Source organism: Meles meles, chromosome X (assembly GCF_922984935.1).
Source record: "Meles meles chromosome X, mMelMel3.1 paternal haplotype, whole genome shotgun sequence".
NCBI classification, from domain to species: domain Eukaryota; kingdom Metazoa; phylum Chordata; class Mammalia; order Carnivora; family Mustelidae; genus Meles; species Meles meles.
Genome location: NC_060087.1, coordinates 15,228,163 through 15,245,691, shown reverse-complemented (window position 1 = coordinate 15,245,691; position 17,529 = coordinate 15,228,163). Strand labels below are relative to the sequence as shown.

Below are 17,529 nucleotides of genomic sequence, written 5' to 3'. Positions count from 1 at the left end.
GGGGAAGCCGTTTCTAAGGTCTGCTTCTTCAGAGCCTGTTCCTATTGGCCTGCGGTTTGAACAATTCTGTCCTGATTCTGCTGTGAGCTTATTGTACAGCCGTAGTCGAGTGTTTCAGCCTCTTTGAGAATAATTATATCTACAGATGTAATAGCGATAATATTATGTTAGCTCCTAGAGAAAATAGCAGGACATTTTCTTGATTATAGAGTATGCAGTATTTTAGATCTTGTGTTTCCATTAAATTTTATTCTGAACCACCTTTTCTTTGCAACCTGTCACCTGAAGGTCCTGAGAGTGGCTTAATTCTACATATCTGAAGTGTAACTGCACATTAATTTGTCTAGCAGCAGTACGTGGAAACCGCAGTAGAACGGCACAAACAGTGGGGTGCGTAATGGGTGGGAGAGAACTGGGTAAACATGGGAATCCAAAGCCCACACCCACCCTATTTCAATGCTATAGGATCTGGGTATGTGATTTCCCTTTATTCTGCTGCCGGGAAGAGCCATAGTGGCCAAAAGGTGTCAACAGTATGATTTTCTTAGCACTTCACTAAAATGCTACTCATGGCAAATTGTTTTTTAAAAACAAGCAACAGTTCTGCTCTAATATTTAAATTGCTTCTTTGCAGAAAAAACTAAAATCACTATAGTAAAAACCTTCAATGCATCAGGTATGATTTACTATCAATATCAAGACTTTTTTCTTTTTTATAACTGAAGTAAAATGAAACAAATGGCTGGTTTTTATGTTTTCTTTCTCTTTTTTCCTACCTTTTAAAATGAAATCTGTTCTTAATGAATAGATGTTTATGCACTGGGTACCTGAAGTTGTACTAAGTGTCTGGGGCTATATACTCAGGATGTTACACAGTGCCCACCCTTCAGAATCTTCTAGTTTGGGGAGAGATAAGGCAGATAAAGAGATAACTAACACAAACATGTATGCAGATAAAGGCAAATGATAACACAAGTGTTTCTGACATGGTTAAGAAGTGTGGGAAATAAAAGGGCTGGTGCTAGTGGTTATTGATGGGATGTAATTTATAAGGGAAGGATTCTTAGAGGAGTCAACCTCAAACTCTTTTGAAATCAAATAAAGGGATGTACTATTAAGTACCTAGTGCAAGAGTAGGAATACGCGATTTGCTTAACAAAGGCTTCTGGTTGATTTAAAATAGGGGTTGGCAAACTGTGGCCTGCGGGGCAAATATGGCCCATTGCCTATTTTTGTAAATAAAGTTTTATTGGGACACTGCCATGCCCGTTTGTTTACATGTTATCTATGGCTACTTTTTTGGTACAATGAACAGGAGAGTCGAGTAGTTGTGACAGAGATTATATGGCCCACAAAGCCTAAAATATTTATTTTTTGACCCTTTACAAAGTTTTCTCACTCACGACTTAAAGGATGAGCTTTGGCCATGTACTCGGGGGAAATTACAGATAGCAGCCCTAAGAATGGGAAAGAAAATTCTCAGGGTTCATGAGCAGCAAAAGACACACATCACTGGAAACAAAGGTGCCAAAAATTTAGAGAAAGATGAGAGATGGAATGTAACACTGAGTGACCAGTAGTACACCAAGGATTGTAGAGAACATTTAAAGCATTACTACCCACCATCTAAAGCAGGTATATTCAAAATGAAATTTCTATTTTGGCATGGGTAACATTGCTGTGAAACAGTATAGAATTCTACATGTCGGGTACCTTGTGGCACCTAAATTCAGTTTGTTCACAGAATCAAAACTCTTAGTCGAAGCATGATACCTATACAGCAAATGTCACCCAGATTGTTCTGGCAGAAACCATTTCATATATGCACTAACTCAAGTTCTAATTTTAGTTTGTGTCCAAACTCGTTCTCTTAAGAAAACAATTAGGCACTCCTAAAGTACAATGGAAATAAAACAGCAATCGGGCATTGCATACATAATTCTGACCAAGCCAGACCTAACAAGGACAGCAAAATATTCTTTAATGTAACAGTCTTTTCCCCTTGGCACTTTGCTTAATGTGTTATCAGCATTTGCCCCTCATTTACTATAGTTTCATATACTTCTCCAAAAGGATGAAATTAAGGCAAGATTTTTAGGGGAGTAAACCTTGAGCTCTCTTCAAGTCAAAAGAAGAGACCAAAGTCAAAAGAAGAGACTTTTCACCAAAGGATGCAGTGTTTTATAGGTGAACATGTATGAAGTTTTTGGTTCTAACATGGCTTATTTCATCTCCCATTCGTCTCTCCCTCCTTTGTATGCCTGTGTGGTCTCTTGTCCTGGCCTTCCCTCCATTTTGCCCTCACTATAACTTTTTATTGACCGGCTACCATCACTTACTAGATTGCATGCTCGTTGAGGGCAGGTTCTGTATCTGCAGCCTTCCAAAACCTGTCGAATACGGTGGCTGTTGAGCAAATAGTTTTGAATTTAGGTTTAGGTTTTTGCCTAGGCGCGATGACATCATGACACTGTTATTATATCTTAATATATTTGCATAAGGAAATAAGACCAGCATTAGAGCGTTCAGGGACTCCCCTGCCCAGGAAAGGAAGGAGGATCTATGAGTAAGGGCTATGGCATTTAAAGTCTCTATGCTCGATTTGCCTTCACACTGGTCTTTTTATGTCAGACGGGAGAGGGATCAATTGGGAACAGGACAACAAACATTTTGAGGGAGGAGTAGGGGATTAGACAGTGACATACTAAGGAATAGTAAAGAGTCCAGCTGTGTAGCTGGGCAGCTACGAAACGAAAGGTCTCTGGTTCCTCTAGTCTTTGTGGAATTCGTGGAATTCATCCAGCCAATGATACCCGACTTGCGATATTTTTGGTCCACATTTGATGCCTAAATTTGTGAATTCTCTTGACGATGTAGGATGTAAGTGTAGGTGTTGACATGTTTAACCGGCTGGGTTGTTTTCTTTGCAGGAGTCAAACCCCAGAGAAATATCTGCAATTTGTCGTCTATTTGCAACGACTCAGGTTAGTTCTTGTGTACACTGCATATTACCAGATAAATGAGCTCCAGAGAGAGAAAAGGTTTGTTTTTCTCCTGTTGAGGATGTGATGCGTATCTCTCTGATCTCTCTCTCTTTTCACATCGCCTGGCTACTAAGAAGTCCCAAATGAAAACAGAAGCGGATGTTGGATCTGCCTGAAATGATCTCCCTGTTGCTTAGTGAGATGATGATGAACTTCCTTAATACGAGAACATGAAGCTCTACACCAAATATTTTTTGCCATAGCTTTAAATCCGTAACCAATACCCTTAGAGTTGATCTGTGAATGTTAACTAGTAATGAACTTAATTATTGAAAGCCACTTCTGGTATATAAATCCCTCAAGTCTTTCCATAGGTCCTTAAGTATTATAGCTTAGAAAGAGGGTGTTGTCTTTTGCTAAAAGTAAAATAAACCGCTGTACCGGAATGTTGAAAACCTCACGTACACCTAGTTTAATTGGATGCTAATTCCAGCAGTGCCCAGAGTGTACTTTGCCATCCTTAACCCAGACTGTGCCCACTATTTTTTGAATTGAAGATGGAAATCTCGGGGCGCCTGGGTGGCTCGGTTGGTTAAGCCGCTGCCTTCAGCTCAGGTCATGATCCCAGGGTCGTGGGATCGAGTCCCACATCGGACTCCTTGCTTAGTGGGGAGCCTGCTTCTCTCTCTGCCTCTGTCTGCCTCTCTGCCTGCTTGTGCTCTCTCTCTCTCTGATAAATAAATAAATAAAATCTTTAAAAAAAAAAAAAGATGGAAATCTCTTGAGAACACGCTGTTTTTGAAATGGGAATATTTTCCCTTCTGCCATGGGCCAGAAGGAATGAAACAGCCATTTTTCTCACGTTGGTTTGGCTCTCTGGGTTTCTTTCCTTATTAAAATGAGAGCAGATGTGAAAAACATAAAAACGTGGTGTGGCAGGTCAGAACTGGATCACGGGAAGAGAGAGGAGGAAGGTAGTGAAGTATTTTGTAATATTAAAGTCTTAAAAAACGATCCTTATAGGAACGTTTCCCGTTTCTTCTGTGCCTTTTGTTCTGTTTCCTTTAACAATTTGTTTTAAAAACATAGGAAACAACTTCAAGTAAAAGAAGTTAAGGTTGGATAGTATTAGAAAAGAAGAAAACTTTGTATTCAAAGAATGGTCCCCAAACTTTTCTGCTTGTGTGAATGTGAGATTTATGTATATGAACGTTTTGATGATAGAACGTACCAGGTACTGGCAGATATTAGCTGGCTTTGATTAAATGGAAAAAAGACTTGTTAGATACATTTCGCTTTCACATATGGTGTAATTCTTCTTCTTCTTCCCTCCCTCTTTTCTTACCCTTCTCTTACTGAAATCTCCGTAATTTCATTATTTTTACGCTTCATCTGTATTTTGGACTGGTGACTAATGTCTAGTTTAGTGTTGTGTCTTCATGATGTTTGATAACTTTGAAAATTGAACGTTCAGTTAAAAAAAAAACAAACGGTCATCTTGAATAACAGATGCCAGGAAGCTGGTTGGAGTAATGTTTTCCCCAATTAAGTGACTGAATTGACCATTTGTTTTAGTGCCTGGTGAAAACAACGTCATCAGGGAACCAACTCTTTTGGCACCCAAAACCCCATGGTATCCTGCCAGAAAGTAGAAACCTTCACTTCTCGCAGGTTCCAATCGGAGATCATTAAGGGAAACGGAGGCTGGTGAAAAAAACTGGGAGCTGACCAGGCAGAGTTAGGCTAAGGGTCGAAAGCTTCCAGGTTGCCCTGCTACCTCTGGGCTCCCGGCACGTTTATGAAATTCAGCGTGCGTTCCACAAGACTGAAGGATGAACTTGGAGAACCAAGGGGGGTGAGGGAGAGAAACTGTGGGTGTCAGCATGAACTCACTAAATATATTTTTAATAGCTAAGGGTTCCCCCCCTAAATTTAGAAGTAATTCTATGCATATATCAAGCATCTTTACTTTTAATGATTGTATGCTGCGTTAATTGAGATTTTGCTATCCATACGCCCAAGTTAAGGTTCTCAGTAGGGAAGTTGCTAAAAAAGATAGATCCTGTTAGTTACTGGACCAGTGATTTTGTTGGCCATTTTAAGTGGAAGTGGACCATCGGGTTCTTGGCTGTGGGCATCAGTGGTACTTTGGGTTGCTATAAGAGATGGCTGAGAAGGCATTGAAGCCTCCAGCTCAGGAGTTGAGAAACAACTGCCCATAGTCAAAATAATGCCTGCCACCTGTTTTTGTAAATAAAGTTTTATTGGGACATAGCCATGTCATTCATGTACATATTGTTTGGCATCTCTCATGCTACAACTGCAAAGCTGAGTAGTTCTGACAGAACGTATGGCCCACAAAACCTTAAATATCTGATCGGATACCAGAAAAATGGCTGACACCTGCTGTAGTTCGTATGACCTCTTTGCCTTCTGCTCAAGAGGCCGGTTTTCTATCTCTGTAGATTATGAAGTGCACACAGTGTACTTCTGTTAAGCAGTCTCTATTTTCTTTCTTTCTTTCTTTTTTTTTTTTTTCGATTGACTCGGAGCCCCTCCAAGTACACCCTGTAGGAAACAGGTTGACCGAAATTGAGTTCTATATTTCCCGAAGTGCGCATTTTAAGACCAGAGTTTTCTGGCATTTCTGGGATGAAGGACACAATGAGTTGTTCAACTGAAGAAAGGATTTTCCCTGCATACTATTCAGGTTTCAAAAGAAAAATCTTAACTTTGTTCTTGGGGGAGAGATGGCACTGGGTAGCTCTATTTTTAAAAAGAAGAAAAAGGGGCACCTGGGTGGCTTATCCGTTGAGTGTCTGCCTTTGGCTCGGGTCATGACCCCTGGGTGCTGGGATCAAGCCCCTCATCAGGCTCCCTGCTCAGCGGGAAGCCTGCTTTTCCCTCACACACTCTCTTGCTGTGTCTCTCTCTCTCAAGTAAATAAATAAAATCTTAAAAAAAAAAAAACAACCAAAGTCAAATGACAAGGAATAACTAGACTGTGATACGGCTGCTTAATTTCTGAGAAACACTTTTTCTCTCCCTCCTTTTTGTATGTAACTACAACCAGAAAACCCCAAAAGATTATTTTTTAAAGATTTTATTTTATTCATTTGAGAGAAGACAAACAGAGCACGAACACAAGCAGGGGCAGAGGGAGAGGGAGAAGCAGCCTCCCCGCCGAGCAGGGAGCCCGGGTACAGGGCTCAATCCCAGGACCCTGGGATCATGACCTGTGCTGAAAGCAGATCCTTAACCGATTGAGTCACCCCGGCGCCCCCCAAAATATTTTGTATGTTAGAGCCAGTTCCCCAAGTTAGCATCTTTATGGGAAATGAGGCTCTGATGAGCAGCATGTAGGATTAAAATTTCTTGACCTGGAGACAAGGTTTTTCTCTTTGCACATTCCCACATAGAATTTATTGTTCACATTTTCTGAAAATTGTACTGACGGTCATTGAGTACAGTTCTGACAGAAAAGACAGTAAATGTGAGTAACTGCAAAGAATTTGATGAAACTATTTATTTTATTAGTTTGATCATTCATTATTAATCTGATAATCTTTTCCTGTGTTGTAGTAATCCTTAAGCTGTAAGGATGCAAGTCTCAAATTTTGTTTTGCAAATTTATTTTTAGCATTCTTTAGAGGTGAAATAATGTTTCCATATGAAGAAAGCAATGGTACCCAGGTAGGTTTTAAAAGATTTTTTTTTTAAATTGTAATTTTAAAAAGCAAGTGCTTGTGTGTTTAAAGATTTGTTTAAGGTTCAGATTATTCATGGTATTTGGCATATTTACTTTTAGGACCAAATTTAAATAAAAACATGTGTTGTTGAATCACTAGCTTTGTCAAGAGGGTTTGACTTCATAATAATCACGGTATTTTGTTAATAAGCATATTTCAGTTTTCACTAAGCTTGCTGCTGAATGTTTATATGATGGAAACCTATTGCCTTTAAAAAAATTTTTAAATTATAGTAGAAACTTCTGGCAATAAGAAATATATTGAATCTAAGAGGAGTCTTATGAATCTGATCCTGTTCCAGCCCACGGGGCATTCAGTCTTCCCATGACCTAGATTGGGTCAGAGGATCCCAGCCAAATGTGGTTTGTTCTTTTAGTGACTATTTCCTGAGCACCCACTACATGCCAGGTGAGGAAGAAGGTGCTAGAAATGCAATGGAGTCTGCTACCAAGTTCCCTCTTTACACTGGGATCCTTACTTACATCTGGGACCTTTTCATGTGGAGAGCTTTAACATATTCTTTTGGGGGAACCCTTGGAACGATGAAATCAGTGAGCACATTGGACTTGCTGATTCAGAATATTTTTTATAGGAAATATAAAAACAAAAACCAGCTCAGTCGATAGGATTTGATCTTTGGTTAACATTCCGTTTTGGGGTGTATTTCTTTGGGTGGCCAACGAAATTGAAGAACAACTTCTTGTTAGAGAGTGTAAAAAAAAAAACCCACAACAGTATTTGTTATATTCTTAATGATTTTGTACCCCTAACAGAATCAAAATGCGGCTAATGGCACCTTATCGGGCATCCTGTCTCTAAGGGAATCGAGGTGAGTAATCTCCTGCTTGATTTAACAGTTAAGACATCAGCCACGGAAAGATGCTTGTTGAGTGGTCTTTACTTTTGGAAACTGAGAAGGGGAAATAGACCCAAAGCTTATAAAGAATTGGTTCTTGACTTCTTAGCAAATAGACAGTTGTCACCCGTCATCAAATAGCCCCGTGAGGCTCTTCTCCTTGATGCTCCGTAGATACGTTAAGAGGTCAGTTTGAATTGGTATTTGAGCTTTAATATGATTTGGTAGAAAGGTTGGAAGAGGAGTTTTAGGTGGGATGCCGTGTGTTCCATTTGTTCGTGCTTTCATGAAGCCTCAGTCATTCAAAAGTCAGAGAGAGGTCTTTGTGAAGTAGGTACCAGCTTCCAGGTTCAAGCATGGACAGTGAGAAATACATTACAAATACAGGTGCTCCCAGTCAGACACGAGGTCAAAATGCCAGTCAGTCTTACCTGAGCGTCACTGGGCGCGGAAACATCGTGTCTTCAGCCCCGTGCTCAGAAGCAACATCAGAGATAAAATCCACCTGCTCTTAACCTTGCTACTACCCCTCAAATGAGGTTTGCATCAAATTTTGAACCAAATCCAAAAGGTCCAGGGAGTATCTGTGATGACATTGAACTAGGTCAAAAGCAAAGCAAAATAAAACAGAACGCTCTTTTAAGGGTCATCCTTTCAATTAGCATTTTGACCTGGCTGCTTCCCCTGCGTTAGCAGTGTGGACGTAGAGGGGAGCCTTATGATTCCATCTGGGGGCTACCAGACATCTGTAGGGCTCCCCTGAGTGTGGAGTAGTGAGAACTGGGATGGACAGGAGTCGTGTTTCTGTCTTTATTCCTATTTTTTGAACTCCTAATAAAAACATAGCTCTCCTAGCTATTCAGTGTATATGTATGAAATAAAAAGCTGAAAATAGCAATGTCCTAGAAGTATCTTAAACTTTAGATGGGAAACAATGTGGATAAGATACATTTTTTAATTTTTTCAACTTTTAAAAAAGATTTTATTTATTTTATTTGTGAGAGAGAAAGAGTGAGAGAGAGAGCACGAGAGGGAGGAGAATCAGAGGGAGAAGCAGACTCCCCGCTGAGCAGAAAGCCTGGATCGGGACCTGAGCTGAAGGGAGACACTTAATTGACTGAGCCACCCAGGCGCCCCAGGATACATTTTTTTAAACTCACAAATTTATAAATAGAACACAAATTTGCATGTTTACAATTCATCTGAATTATTAGGCTTGAAATACAGAGGAATTCCTTTAAAGCCACAAAGCATTTGTTGGGCACCTACTATGTGTTTGGCCTTTGGGATAAACCCAACTCTCAGGTGGAAAACTGTTCTAGAACAATGGTTCTCGACCCTGGCTGCATATTAAACTCACCTGGGGGAGCTTTTAAAAATCCTGATGTCCAGGCACACTATAACAATGAGATCAGTATTTGGGGGCTGGGACACAGAAGTTGGTACATTTGAATGCCCCCTGGTGGTTCCAGCCTGAGGCCAATTTTTAGAACCAGGAGTCTAGAGTCTGGTAGCATAGACCTAGGATGCAAACAAATAATGGTACAGTACAATCCCTGCAATGAAGGTGATATGTCTAGGGCTCCAAAGGATGTTCTACAATCTAAATATAGAGCAGGTAGAGTGGATGGACTCGAACCCAGGGACCAGGGAGATCCCCGGAAAGGTAGCCTCTGAGCACAGTTAAGGAGGAGCGGCTCTTGCCAAATAGAAAAGCTAGCTGACTACTTATTGTTGTCACAGTCGTTCTCTTCTTTCCTCTAGACCTTCCCTGGAACCACCTAGAACTATTGCCCATTCCTTGGAGCTGGGTTTCTTAGCCTTGGCACCATTGCCTTTTTGTACCTGATCGTCCTCTAGTATGCGGGGCTGTGTTTGCACTGTAGGGTCTGTAACAGATCCCTGACCTCTACCAACTAGGTGCCAGTAACACCCAGCCCCCAACTGTGACAATCAAAAACATCTCCAGATATTGCCTAATGTCCTCTTCAGGGCAGAGTCTGTCTCTCCGCCCCTGCAGTTGAGAATGGTTGCCTTAGAGTGAATTCTCTTCCCCCTCCTCCTCTTCTTCTTCATCTTTATTTATTATAATTCTCAAAGGGCAGAAGGAGGGAGAAGCAGGCTCCCCCTGAGCAGGAAACCTGACACAGCCCATCCCAGGACCCCCAAATCATGACCCTAGTTGAAGGTAGACGCTTAACTTACTGAGCCACCCAGGCACTCCTAGAGTGAATTCTTTAACTAAATTTCTTTAATCCTAACCTCTCGTGAAACTCGTCCACATTGAAGAAATAAAGGTGTTGTTTGAGAGGGATTGGAGGAAAGGAATGAGGGAGATTCTGGAAGAGGAGTGGTGAGGAGGGGAATGGGGGCTGGAGAGTGCTAGAGGGCGGTGGGGTCAGGTGGAGAGGGAGTGAGGAAGAAATCAGGGGTGCAGGGCCCCACGGTGAGTGGTGGGCCGCTCTCAGAAATTTCGCCTTGGGCTGGCTGTCCCTTGGGCCCTCTGCCAGAAGAAGCCGCCTGGGGGTTGCAGGAGCCTAATGAATAACAAGATCATTCAACCATAATTTATATCTTGCTGTTGGCTAGAACTGATACAGCTTCTGTCTGGTTAGTTTCCCTTGTCATATAAATAATTTATTTCTCTCACATAGGAATCTCTTAGTATACCGAGTGTTTCTTCAAAGTGAACAGTGGAAACAGTAAATACCATAGGCTTAATTTAATTGCTAAAAATCTAACTTGTTTTGAGTTTAACGTCACCAGTGATCTCCTTCATGTCAATTTCTCTCGTTTTATTAACAGACGATCAGAGCTAAACAAAATCCTGCAAACCTTAAGTGAGGTAATCAGAGTACATCCTATGCCTTGTTTATCTTTACTGTTTCTGTTTGGGGGAAAGCATGGAGTTCTGCGTTCCTGAGGAGAAACGTATTCAAACTTTCCTAAATCTGTCATAGAGAAAGATTGACTAGACTAATTCCATTGCCCCAGAAATCCGAACTGGTTGGATCCAGAGTCAGAGCTGGAAATCACCATGGGTGGAGGTAACAGGGAAAGTTTCCTAAAACGAGGGCCCCAGAATGAGCTCCCTTGTGTGATAGTGAGTTCTTGATGGTAGCAGGATGCACGCAAACCTTGTTTGCCCCAGTAGCTTTGACAGTTCCGGAGAAATCTGATAGCAATGTGAATTGGATGATCCCTGGAGGTTATTGTGCTTCTAAGATTCTGTGACGCTGTGATAAGTGCTGGGTTGTTTTGTCTGACATTTGCAACTGTCAAAGGAACCTATATATATATGTTTTTTTTTTCCAGACTTATTTTACCGTGTGTGCCACAGCAGAGGCCCAAAGGTCAGTCATTTTTAATACTTTTACCCATATTATTTCGCTACTCATGAGAAATAAGGTATTGAGGGGTTTTAAATGTGTTCCTCTAAAATAAATAATTTTAAAAATAAATACATACATATTCATACATTTTGGATATATGTTTTTGGTCTCTGAAACACTCATCGCTCTGTCACATGCTTCTTCCCGTTTCTTTGTGGATTGCAGAAGAGTGGGTGGGCATTGGGCCATTTGCCTCTGGTGCTGTGATGCTAAGGACTGTCAGTATCCTTAACCCCAAGGGCCACCAGGATAACCAAAAAATAGCTCCCAGTGGTCCAGTCTGGTGAAAGCAAGACAGAGAAGAAGGAACATAATATGGTGCTTGGGAGAAGGAGAGAAGGGAGGAAAAGACGGGAATGCAGGAGAAGAGAAGAAATTAAAAAGGGGTGCAGGGGTGAATCAGAGATTGCCGGACAATTATTTGAGGTTACACAGATGATCATGTTACATTGTGTCCATCGGCTGTCCTGGCTGCATAAGCTAATGGCTGACATGGGTCAGTAATGTCGCCACCTGAATCCCGAGCAGTCTATGATAGCACAAGTCCCAGAAAGTGACAGTTTCTGCTCATCAAGCTGTTCATTGGTACAGATAATGGCATTCCTCATAAAACTGTAGATTAAATCCCTATCTACTATATATATAGAGAGAGAGAGGGAGAGAGAGTTCATGTCATTTACCACTTTTGGTTATTTGCAACATTAACATTTTTTCACGTAAATCAAGACTAAAGAAAAAAAATAAGCGATAATGTCTTAAATTGCTAGTTATCAGATGATCTAGATTGAATTGCCAGAGAGGTTTTGGATTTAAGAGACCTGATGTTCATCCAGGCTGGTATGTGACAGGGCTCTCATGATGGAAATTCAAACACCGACAGATAATAGGCAAGTAGCCAGCCAGGGGTAAGATTCTAGATGTTAAGATGCTTGTCTTTGCAAACAAGTTGCACCCCTGCCAGTTCCTAGTGCCTGCAGGCAAAGTGAATCAGCAGTTGTGTGTGGTCACAGGGTCTCTGGTTTGCAACCTCTGCAACCGTAAACCTCTATAAATGTCTCATGGTCAAAGTCGTGGGTGTTCGCAAGCTCATTGGGGTGTCACTCCAAGTTCACAGCATCAGTGTCTCCTTTCCTCACTCCCAAGTCTGAAAAAGCATTTACAAACCTGTAGGTAGATTTCCAGTTTAGTAACATTCCGATTATCTATATTTCTCTTCACAGCACATTAAATTGTACGTTCACAATAAAAATGAATAAAACAATGAACATATGTGCTGTAATGGTTGCTTTGAAAAGAGCAAAGATTCATCCGATGGGTAAGTTGTCTCTATCTTTATTGCTGTGTTCTTTTTCACATGACTTTGATGTGTTCTTCTTAAAACTGAAAATATAATAAATAAATTTAGGTATGTGATAGCTTTCTGTTTTGACTCTTGGACAGTTTTTAGTGAGCTCTAAAAGGTGATTCTCCGCCCCCTCCCTTTCTCAGTAAAGTTTCAGTATACTGTGTTTGAAAATAAGATAGGAAAAAACCCTACTGAGAGAGAGGGACTTCTATCTGGAGTGTTTGATGCGTTGCTTCTGGGTGTGTTTACTTCGGAATTCTTAGGAGCTGCTGAAGAGTAATCGCTATAAATATTTTTGAGCGCCTGTTATGTATATGTATGATTGTCAATGTAATAGTATCCAGGGTTTTTTTTTTTTAATCACCTGTTTTAGACAATGGCTTTATAAAATGCAGCCACTGTAGAAACCATAATACTTGATGGATCTGAGCTTCTGCCTTGCCTTGTTCTTGACCATGTATTTTCTTCTTTCTTTTACTGCTGTCTCCAGAACAGTGCTGCTGTTCTGTCAGGATACCATGCCCTTCCTCGCCAGAAGAGTTAGGAAAACTGCAGTGGTATGTAGCAAACAGCCTGACCTTTTCCCTAAAAGTGATAATGATAATAATATTTAATCGCCACGTTGGCTAAGGAATTTTGGAATTCTGACCGTGAAGAAGGGCTTTCAATTTTAGGGGAAATGCAGTTTTTAGTTGTATCAAGTTTCCAGTTGGACCATTACTTTGAAATAATGGTTTGCAATCTTGTTTGCACATCAGAATCTCCTGGGGAGTATTAGAAATATTCTGGCCACCTCCCTCCCGCCTTCCAGCCTCACCAACTGAATGTCATCATATTTTTAAATTCCTCCAGTGTGGTAGTTGAGAAAGGGCATCTCAGTGGTGTTTTAATTTGCACTTCTCTTATGAGGACTGTTTGAACATTTTTCATGTATTTGGGGGTCATTTTTGTATCTTTCTTGTTAATTGTACGTTCATGTCTTTCCTACTTTCTCCACTGGATATCTTTTTTTTTTTTTTAAGATTTTATTTATTTATTTGATAGAGAGAGAGTGCACGTAAGTAGGCAGAGCGACTGGCAGAGGGAGAGGGAGAAGCGGTCTTTCCGTGGCGTGGGGAGCATGATGTGGGGCTCGATCCCAAGACCCTTGGGATCATGACCTGAGCCAAAGGCAGAGGCTTTAACCCACTGAGCCACCCAGGCACCCCTGATTTTTTTTTATTTTTTATTTTATTTATTTGATAGAGAGAGCAGGTGGAGGAGCAGAGAGAGAGAGGCAGAAAGAGAACATCCGGCAGATTCCCACTGAGAACAAAGCCCAACACGGGACCCCATCTCACGACCCTAAGATCCTGACCTGAGCCAAAAGCGGGAATGAATGTTTATAACCCACCACACCACCCAGGTGCCCCTGATCACCTGATCAGTTTTTAAGAGTCCTTTATATAGTGGGGATATTAACCCTTTGTGGTATATGTTGCAAATATTTTCTCCCAGTTTGTCAGTTATCTTTTGATTTCATGTTTTTGTCACGCAAATTAAATTTTTAAAAAAATATAGTGAAGGGGCTTCTGCCTGGTGGTTTAGTTGGTAAAGCATCTGCCTTCCATTCAAGTCATGATCTTGGGCTCTTGGGATCCAGCCCTGTACCCCAAGCTCCCCAGCTCAGTGGGGAGCCTGCTTCTGCCTCTTCCTCTGTCTGCCTACCACTCCCCCTGCTTGTGCTCAAATGAATAAATAAAATCATTTTTAAAAATTATAGTTAGGGGCACCTGGGTGGCTCAGTAGGTTAAAGCCTCTGCCTTCGGCTTAGGTCATGGTCCTGGGGTCTTGGGATCGAGCCCCGCATCAGGCTCTCTACTCAGCACGGAGCTTCTCTCTGCCTGCTTCTCTGCCTACTTGTGATCTCTGTCTGTCAAATAAATAAATAAAATCTTAAAAAAAAATTGTAGTTAAATTTGCCAGCCTTTTCTTTTACTGCCTGTGGATTTAAAGTCTTAGTTAGAAAGCCTTTTCCAATGCCCAGGTTATAGGGGAATTCATCCTTGAGTTTTTCTAGTATTTATTTGGTTTCTTTCTTTCTTTTTTTTTTTTAACATTAAATACACTTAGAATTTAATTCTTATGTGTGGGAAGAAGTATGGATTTAACTTAATCCTTTCCAAAATGTCTAGCCAGGGGTCCTGCACCATTTATTAAAAAGTCTGTCTTTTCCTCAGTGATTTGAGCTGCCATCTTTGGAATATGTTAAACGTTGATAGCTATTTGGTTCCAATTCTAGACATTAGTTGTTAACATTGAGGGAAGCTGAGTGAGGGGTATAAGGAACTCTGTGTTATTTTTGCAGGGTTTCTATAAGCCTCAAATTAATTCCATTGAAGAATTTTTTGAAAATCCCGATTTCCAGTCTCCCATCCCCAGCAATTCTGATTTAATTGGTCTGGAACACAGTCCAGGTATCAAGCCCCCTCGGTGATTCTAAAGTGCCACCAGAGTTGACAAAGACTGCCTTAAACTCAGCCCTGCGATGGAGGGAAGCTGGGAAGCAGATGACCCCAAAGTCATGGGTGACATGATCACGGGTGTATATAAATATACACAGAAAAAACTCAGAAGTGAATAAATGAAAATAGTCCCAGGGGTTCCCAGTGACTGGCCTGTTTACTGTCATCATGGGTGATATTTTGTTTACTGTTCCTTTTTATTTCTTTGTAGTATTTTCTGTACTTTCTTATAATTGGGTAAAATTTGTATTTGAACAAAAGGACATATAGTTTTCAATGTAAAGCTTTTCATATGGGAACAAGAGGCTAACTGTAGCCTGTCTGCCCTGTGTGGGCTGTATTTCTGAAATATAGTAAAACACTGGACTCAAGGAATAGCTAAAGGATTCCAGTGTAGGATTTATAGCACTTTCTGTAATTAAAAAGTAAAGAATATGTAAGTTTTAGCTTAAAATGCACCGTGAAGCTGGAGGGTTGAGGCCCATTCGAGAGATGGAATTTCTAGAAGTACCAGATCAGATGAAGAAATCATAGCTCTTTTGAGGCAGCCCCACAGACCGCTGGGGGTCGTCCATTCAGATTGCTGTGAGGAAGAAGTCGCAGGACACAGAGAAGGGGGCAGAGCATGAGCTCATTGTCTGGCTAGGGCTTTGTCCTCAACTCGCTGTGTATCCAGTAGTTGCTTCTTTATCCGTAGAAATAAGCCTCAGGTTCCTCTTCTGGAAAATGAGGAAGTGAGCCCTGTCAACACTTCTCAGAGGTTACTGTGCATATCACTCACAGAGGATCTGGTTAAAATTCTGATCCAGGAGGTCTGGGAAAGACCTGAGATGCTGCATTTCTAACAAGTCCCCAGGTGAAGCCAGTGCGCTGGATCAGGGACCTAACTTTGCGTAGTGGGGTCTAGCCCACAGAGCACTGCTTCTCAGCCCTGGATGACACTGGAATCATTCGAGGAGTTTAAAAACGCCCCTGCCTGCTTCCCACTCTCAAAAATGGTGATGTTATTGGTCTGGGGGTATAGCCCAGGCTTGTGGATTTTTTTCAGGATTCCCCGGTGGGTTGATTTTTTTTTTTTTTTTTTTTTTTTGAGAGCGACTGAGAGCATGAGGGGTGGGGGGAGGGGAGCAGCGAGGGAGAAGCAGACCCCCTGCTGAACACAGAGCCATCACAGGGCTTGATCTCGCAACCCTGAGATCATGCCCTGAGCGGAAGGCAGACGCTTAGCCAACGGAGCCACCCAAGTGCCCCATTTTTTTATTTTTTAAAAAGATTTTATTCATTTGAGAGCAAGCGCACAAGCAGGGGGAGGGGCAGAGGGAGAGGGAGAAGCAGACTCGCCTCTGAGTGGGGAGCCTGCCGTGGGGCTCAAGCCGAGGACCCCGAGATCACGACCTGAGTGTGAGGCAGACACTTAACTGACTGAGACACTTTGGGCCTTTTTAAAACCTACTGATGTCTCAAGGTGGCCTTCCTGGGTGCTGGAAGTGCTCTCTTTTGATCCGGGTGGTGACGATATGGGTGTATACGTGTAAGAATTCTTCAAGACGAGCACAGTCTACTGTACGGAGGCTGCACGTTGGAAGAGAAGCGCGTTGCAGCAAACACGGATACCTGCAGCCCCCCCAGAGAGTCCACCCGAGTGGGCTGGGGATGGGAGCCCCATCCCTGGGCTGCGGCGCTCTGAGGTTCCTAACGCGTAGCGGGCATTGCCAGCCGCCGTTCTGCCCCTCCCGGTGTGCCTCTCTCCACGGAGGCAGGGCTCCGAGTAGCCCAAGTGCCAAGAGCATCAGAGAGAGAGGGTAGCCTCTTCCTGGCAGAGCCCGGTGAATGGGAGCGCTCATGCTGGGGGATTGGGTTGCTGCAGACCCCCAGACATAAGAAAATGTCATTTATACTTTGCAAAGCACCTTTGCCATGACTTGGCCCAGTGAGTGGCTGCAGTATACGGTTTAGAGAACGGAGGCTCAGGGAACTGGTAGGACCTGCCTGGGGTTCCTCAACACGGTATTCCTGCCTCCTCTCACCCCAGAGAAGCTCTGAGGACACGGTCTAGTGGATGCTCTTAAGTCACCACCTAAAACTGGATCCGTCAGAGGCTTCCCCTAGGCAATAGTTTGTGGCCCCCTCTGGTTGCTCTTACCCCCTCACCTCCCAGGACTGGTGGATCTGGAGAGTGTATGAGTTCTTCTCAACCTTGCATACCATGAAAATATATGGGCCTGGGGGCCTCACCCCTGCACCAAGACCAGGTGAAGCAGTCGCAGAGGAGTAGGCCATGGAAATCTGTATATTTTTTAAAAGTTACCTGGGTTTTCCCATGCATGGCCTAGGTTGAGCACCACTGAGCCAAAGCAATACTGAGGCATAGCCGATTTATAAGCTGCGGACCCCTACGGCCCCTGCTTAATTCTTGGTTTTCTGTTTTTTAAGATTTATTTATTTATTTATTTGACAGAGAGAGACAGTGGAGAGGGAACACAAGCAGGGGGACTGGGAGAGGGAGAAGCAGGCTTCCCGCTGAGCAGGGAGCCCGATGTAGGCTCGATCCTGGGACCCTGGGATCATGACCTGAGCCAAAGGCAGACGCTTAACGACTGAGCCACCGTGGCGCCCCCTTAATCCATTTTTTACTCAACGAACATTTCCTGGCCACTCACTATGTGCCAGTTAGCCTCATGCTGTGCTATAGTGGTATA

General features: G+C 42.4%; 1 protein-coding gene across 3 annotated transcripts in view; it reads left to right on the top strand.

Moving 5' to 3' along the window:
• Positions 1 to 17,529, top strand: part of ADGRG2 (adhesion G protein-coupled receptor G2) — a 137,592-nt gene that overhangs the window by 95,317 nt on the left and 24,746 nt on the right. For 2 of the 3 annotated variants that reach the window (XM_045996494.1, XM_045996495.1), the window contains 8 exons: positions 635 to 676; positions 2,931 to 2,984; positions 6,625 to 6,677; positions 7,507 to 7,562; positions 10,395 to 10,434; positions 10,905 to 10,942; positions 12,202 to 12,296; positions 12,817 to 12,883. In XM_045996494.1, the coding sequence (XP_045852450.1) occupies positions 635 to 676; positions 2,931 to 2,984; positions 6,625 to 6,677; positions 7,507 to 7,562; positions 10,395 to 10,434; positions 10,905 to 10,942; positions 12,202 to 12,296; positions 12,817 to 12,883 (445 nt within the window). The remainder of the gene's footprint in view (positions 1 to 634; positions 677 to 2,930; positions 2,985 to 6,624; positions 6,678 to 7,506; positions 7,563 to 10,394; positions 10,435 to 10,904; positions 10,943 to 12,201; positions 12,297 to 12,816; positions 12,884 to 17,529) is intronic. The other variant, XM_045996496.1, reaches the window with a different exon arrangement.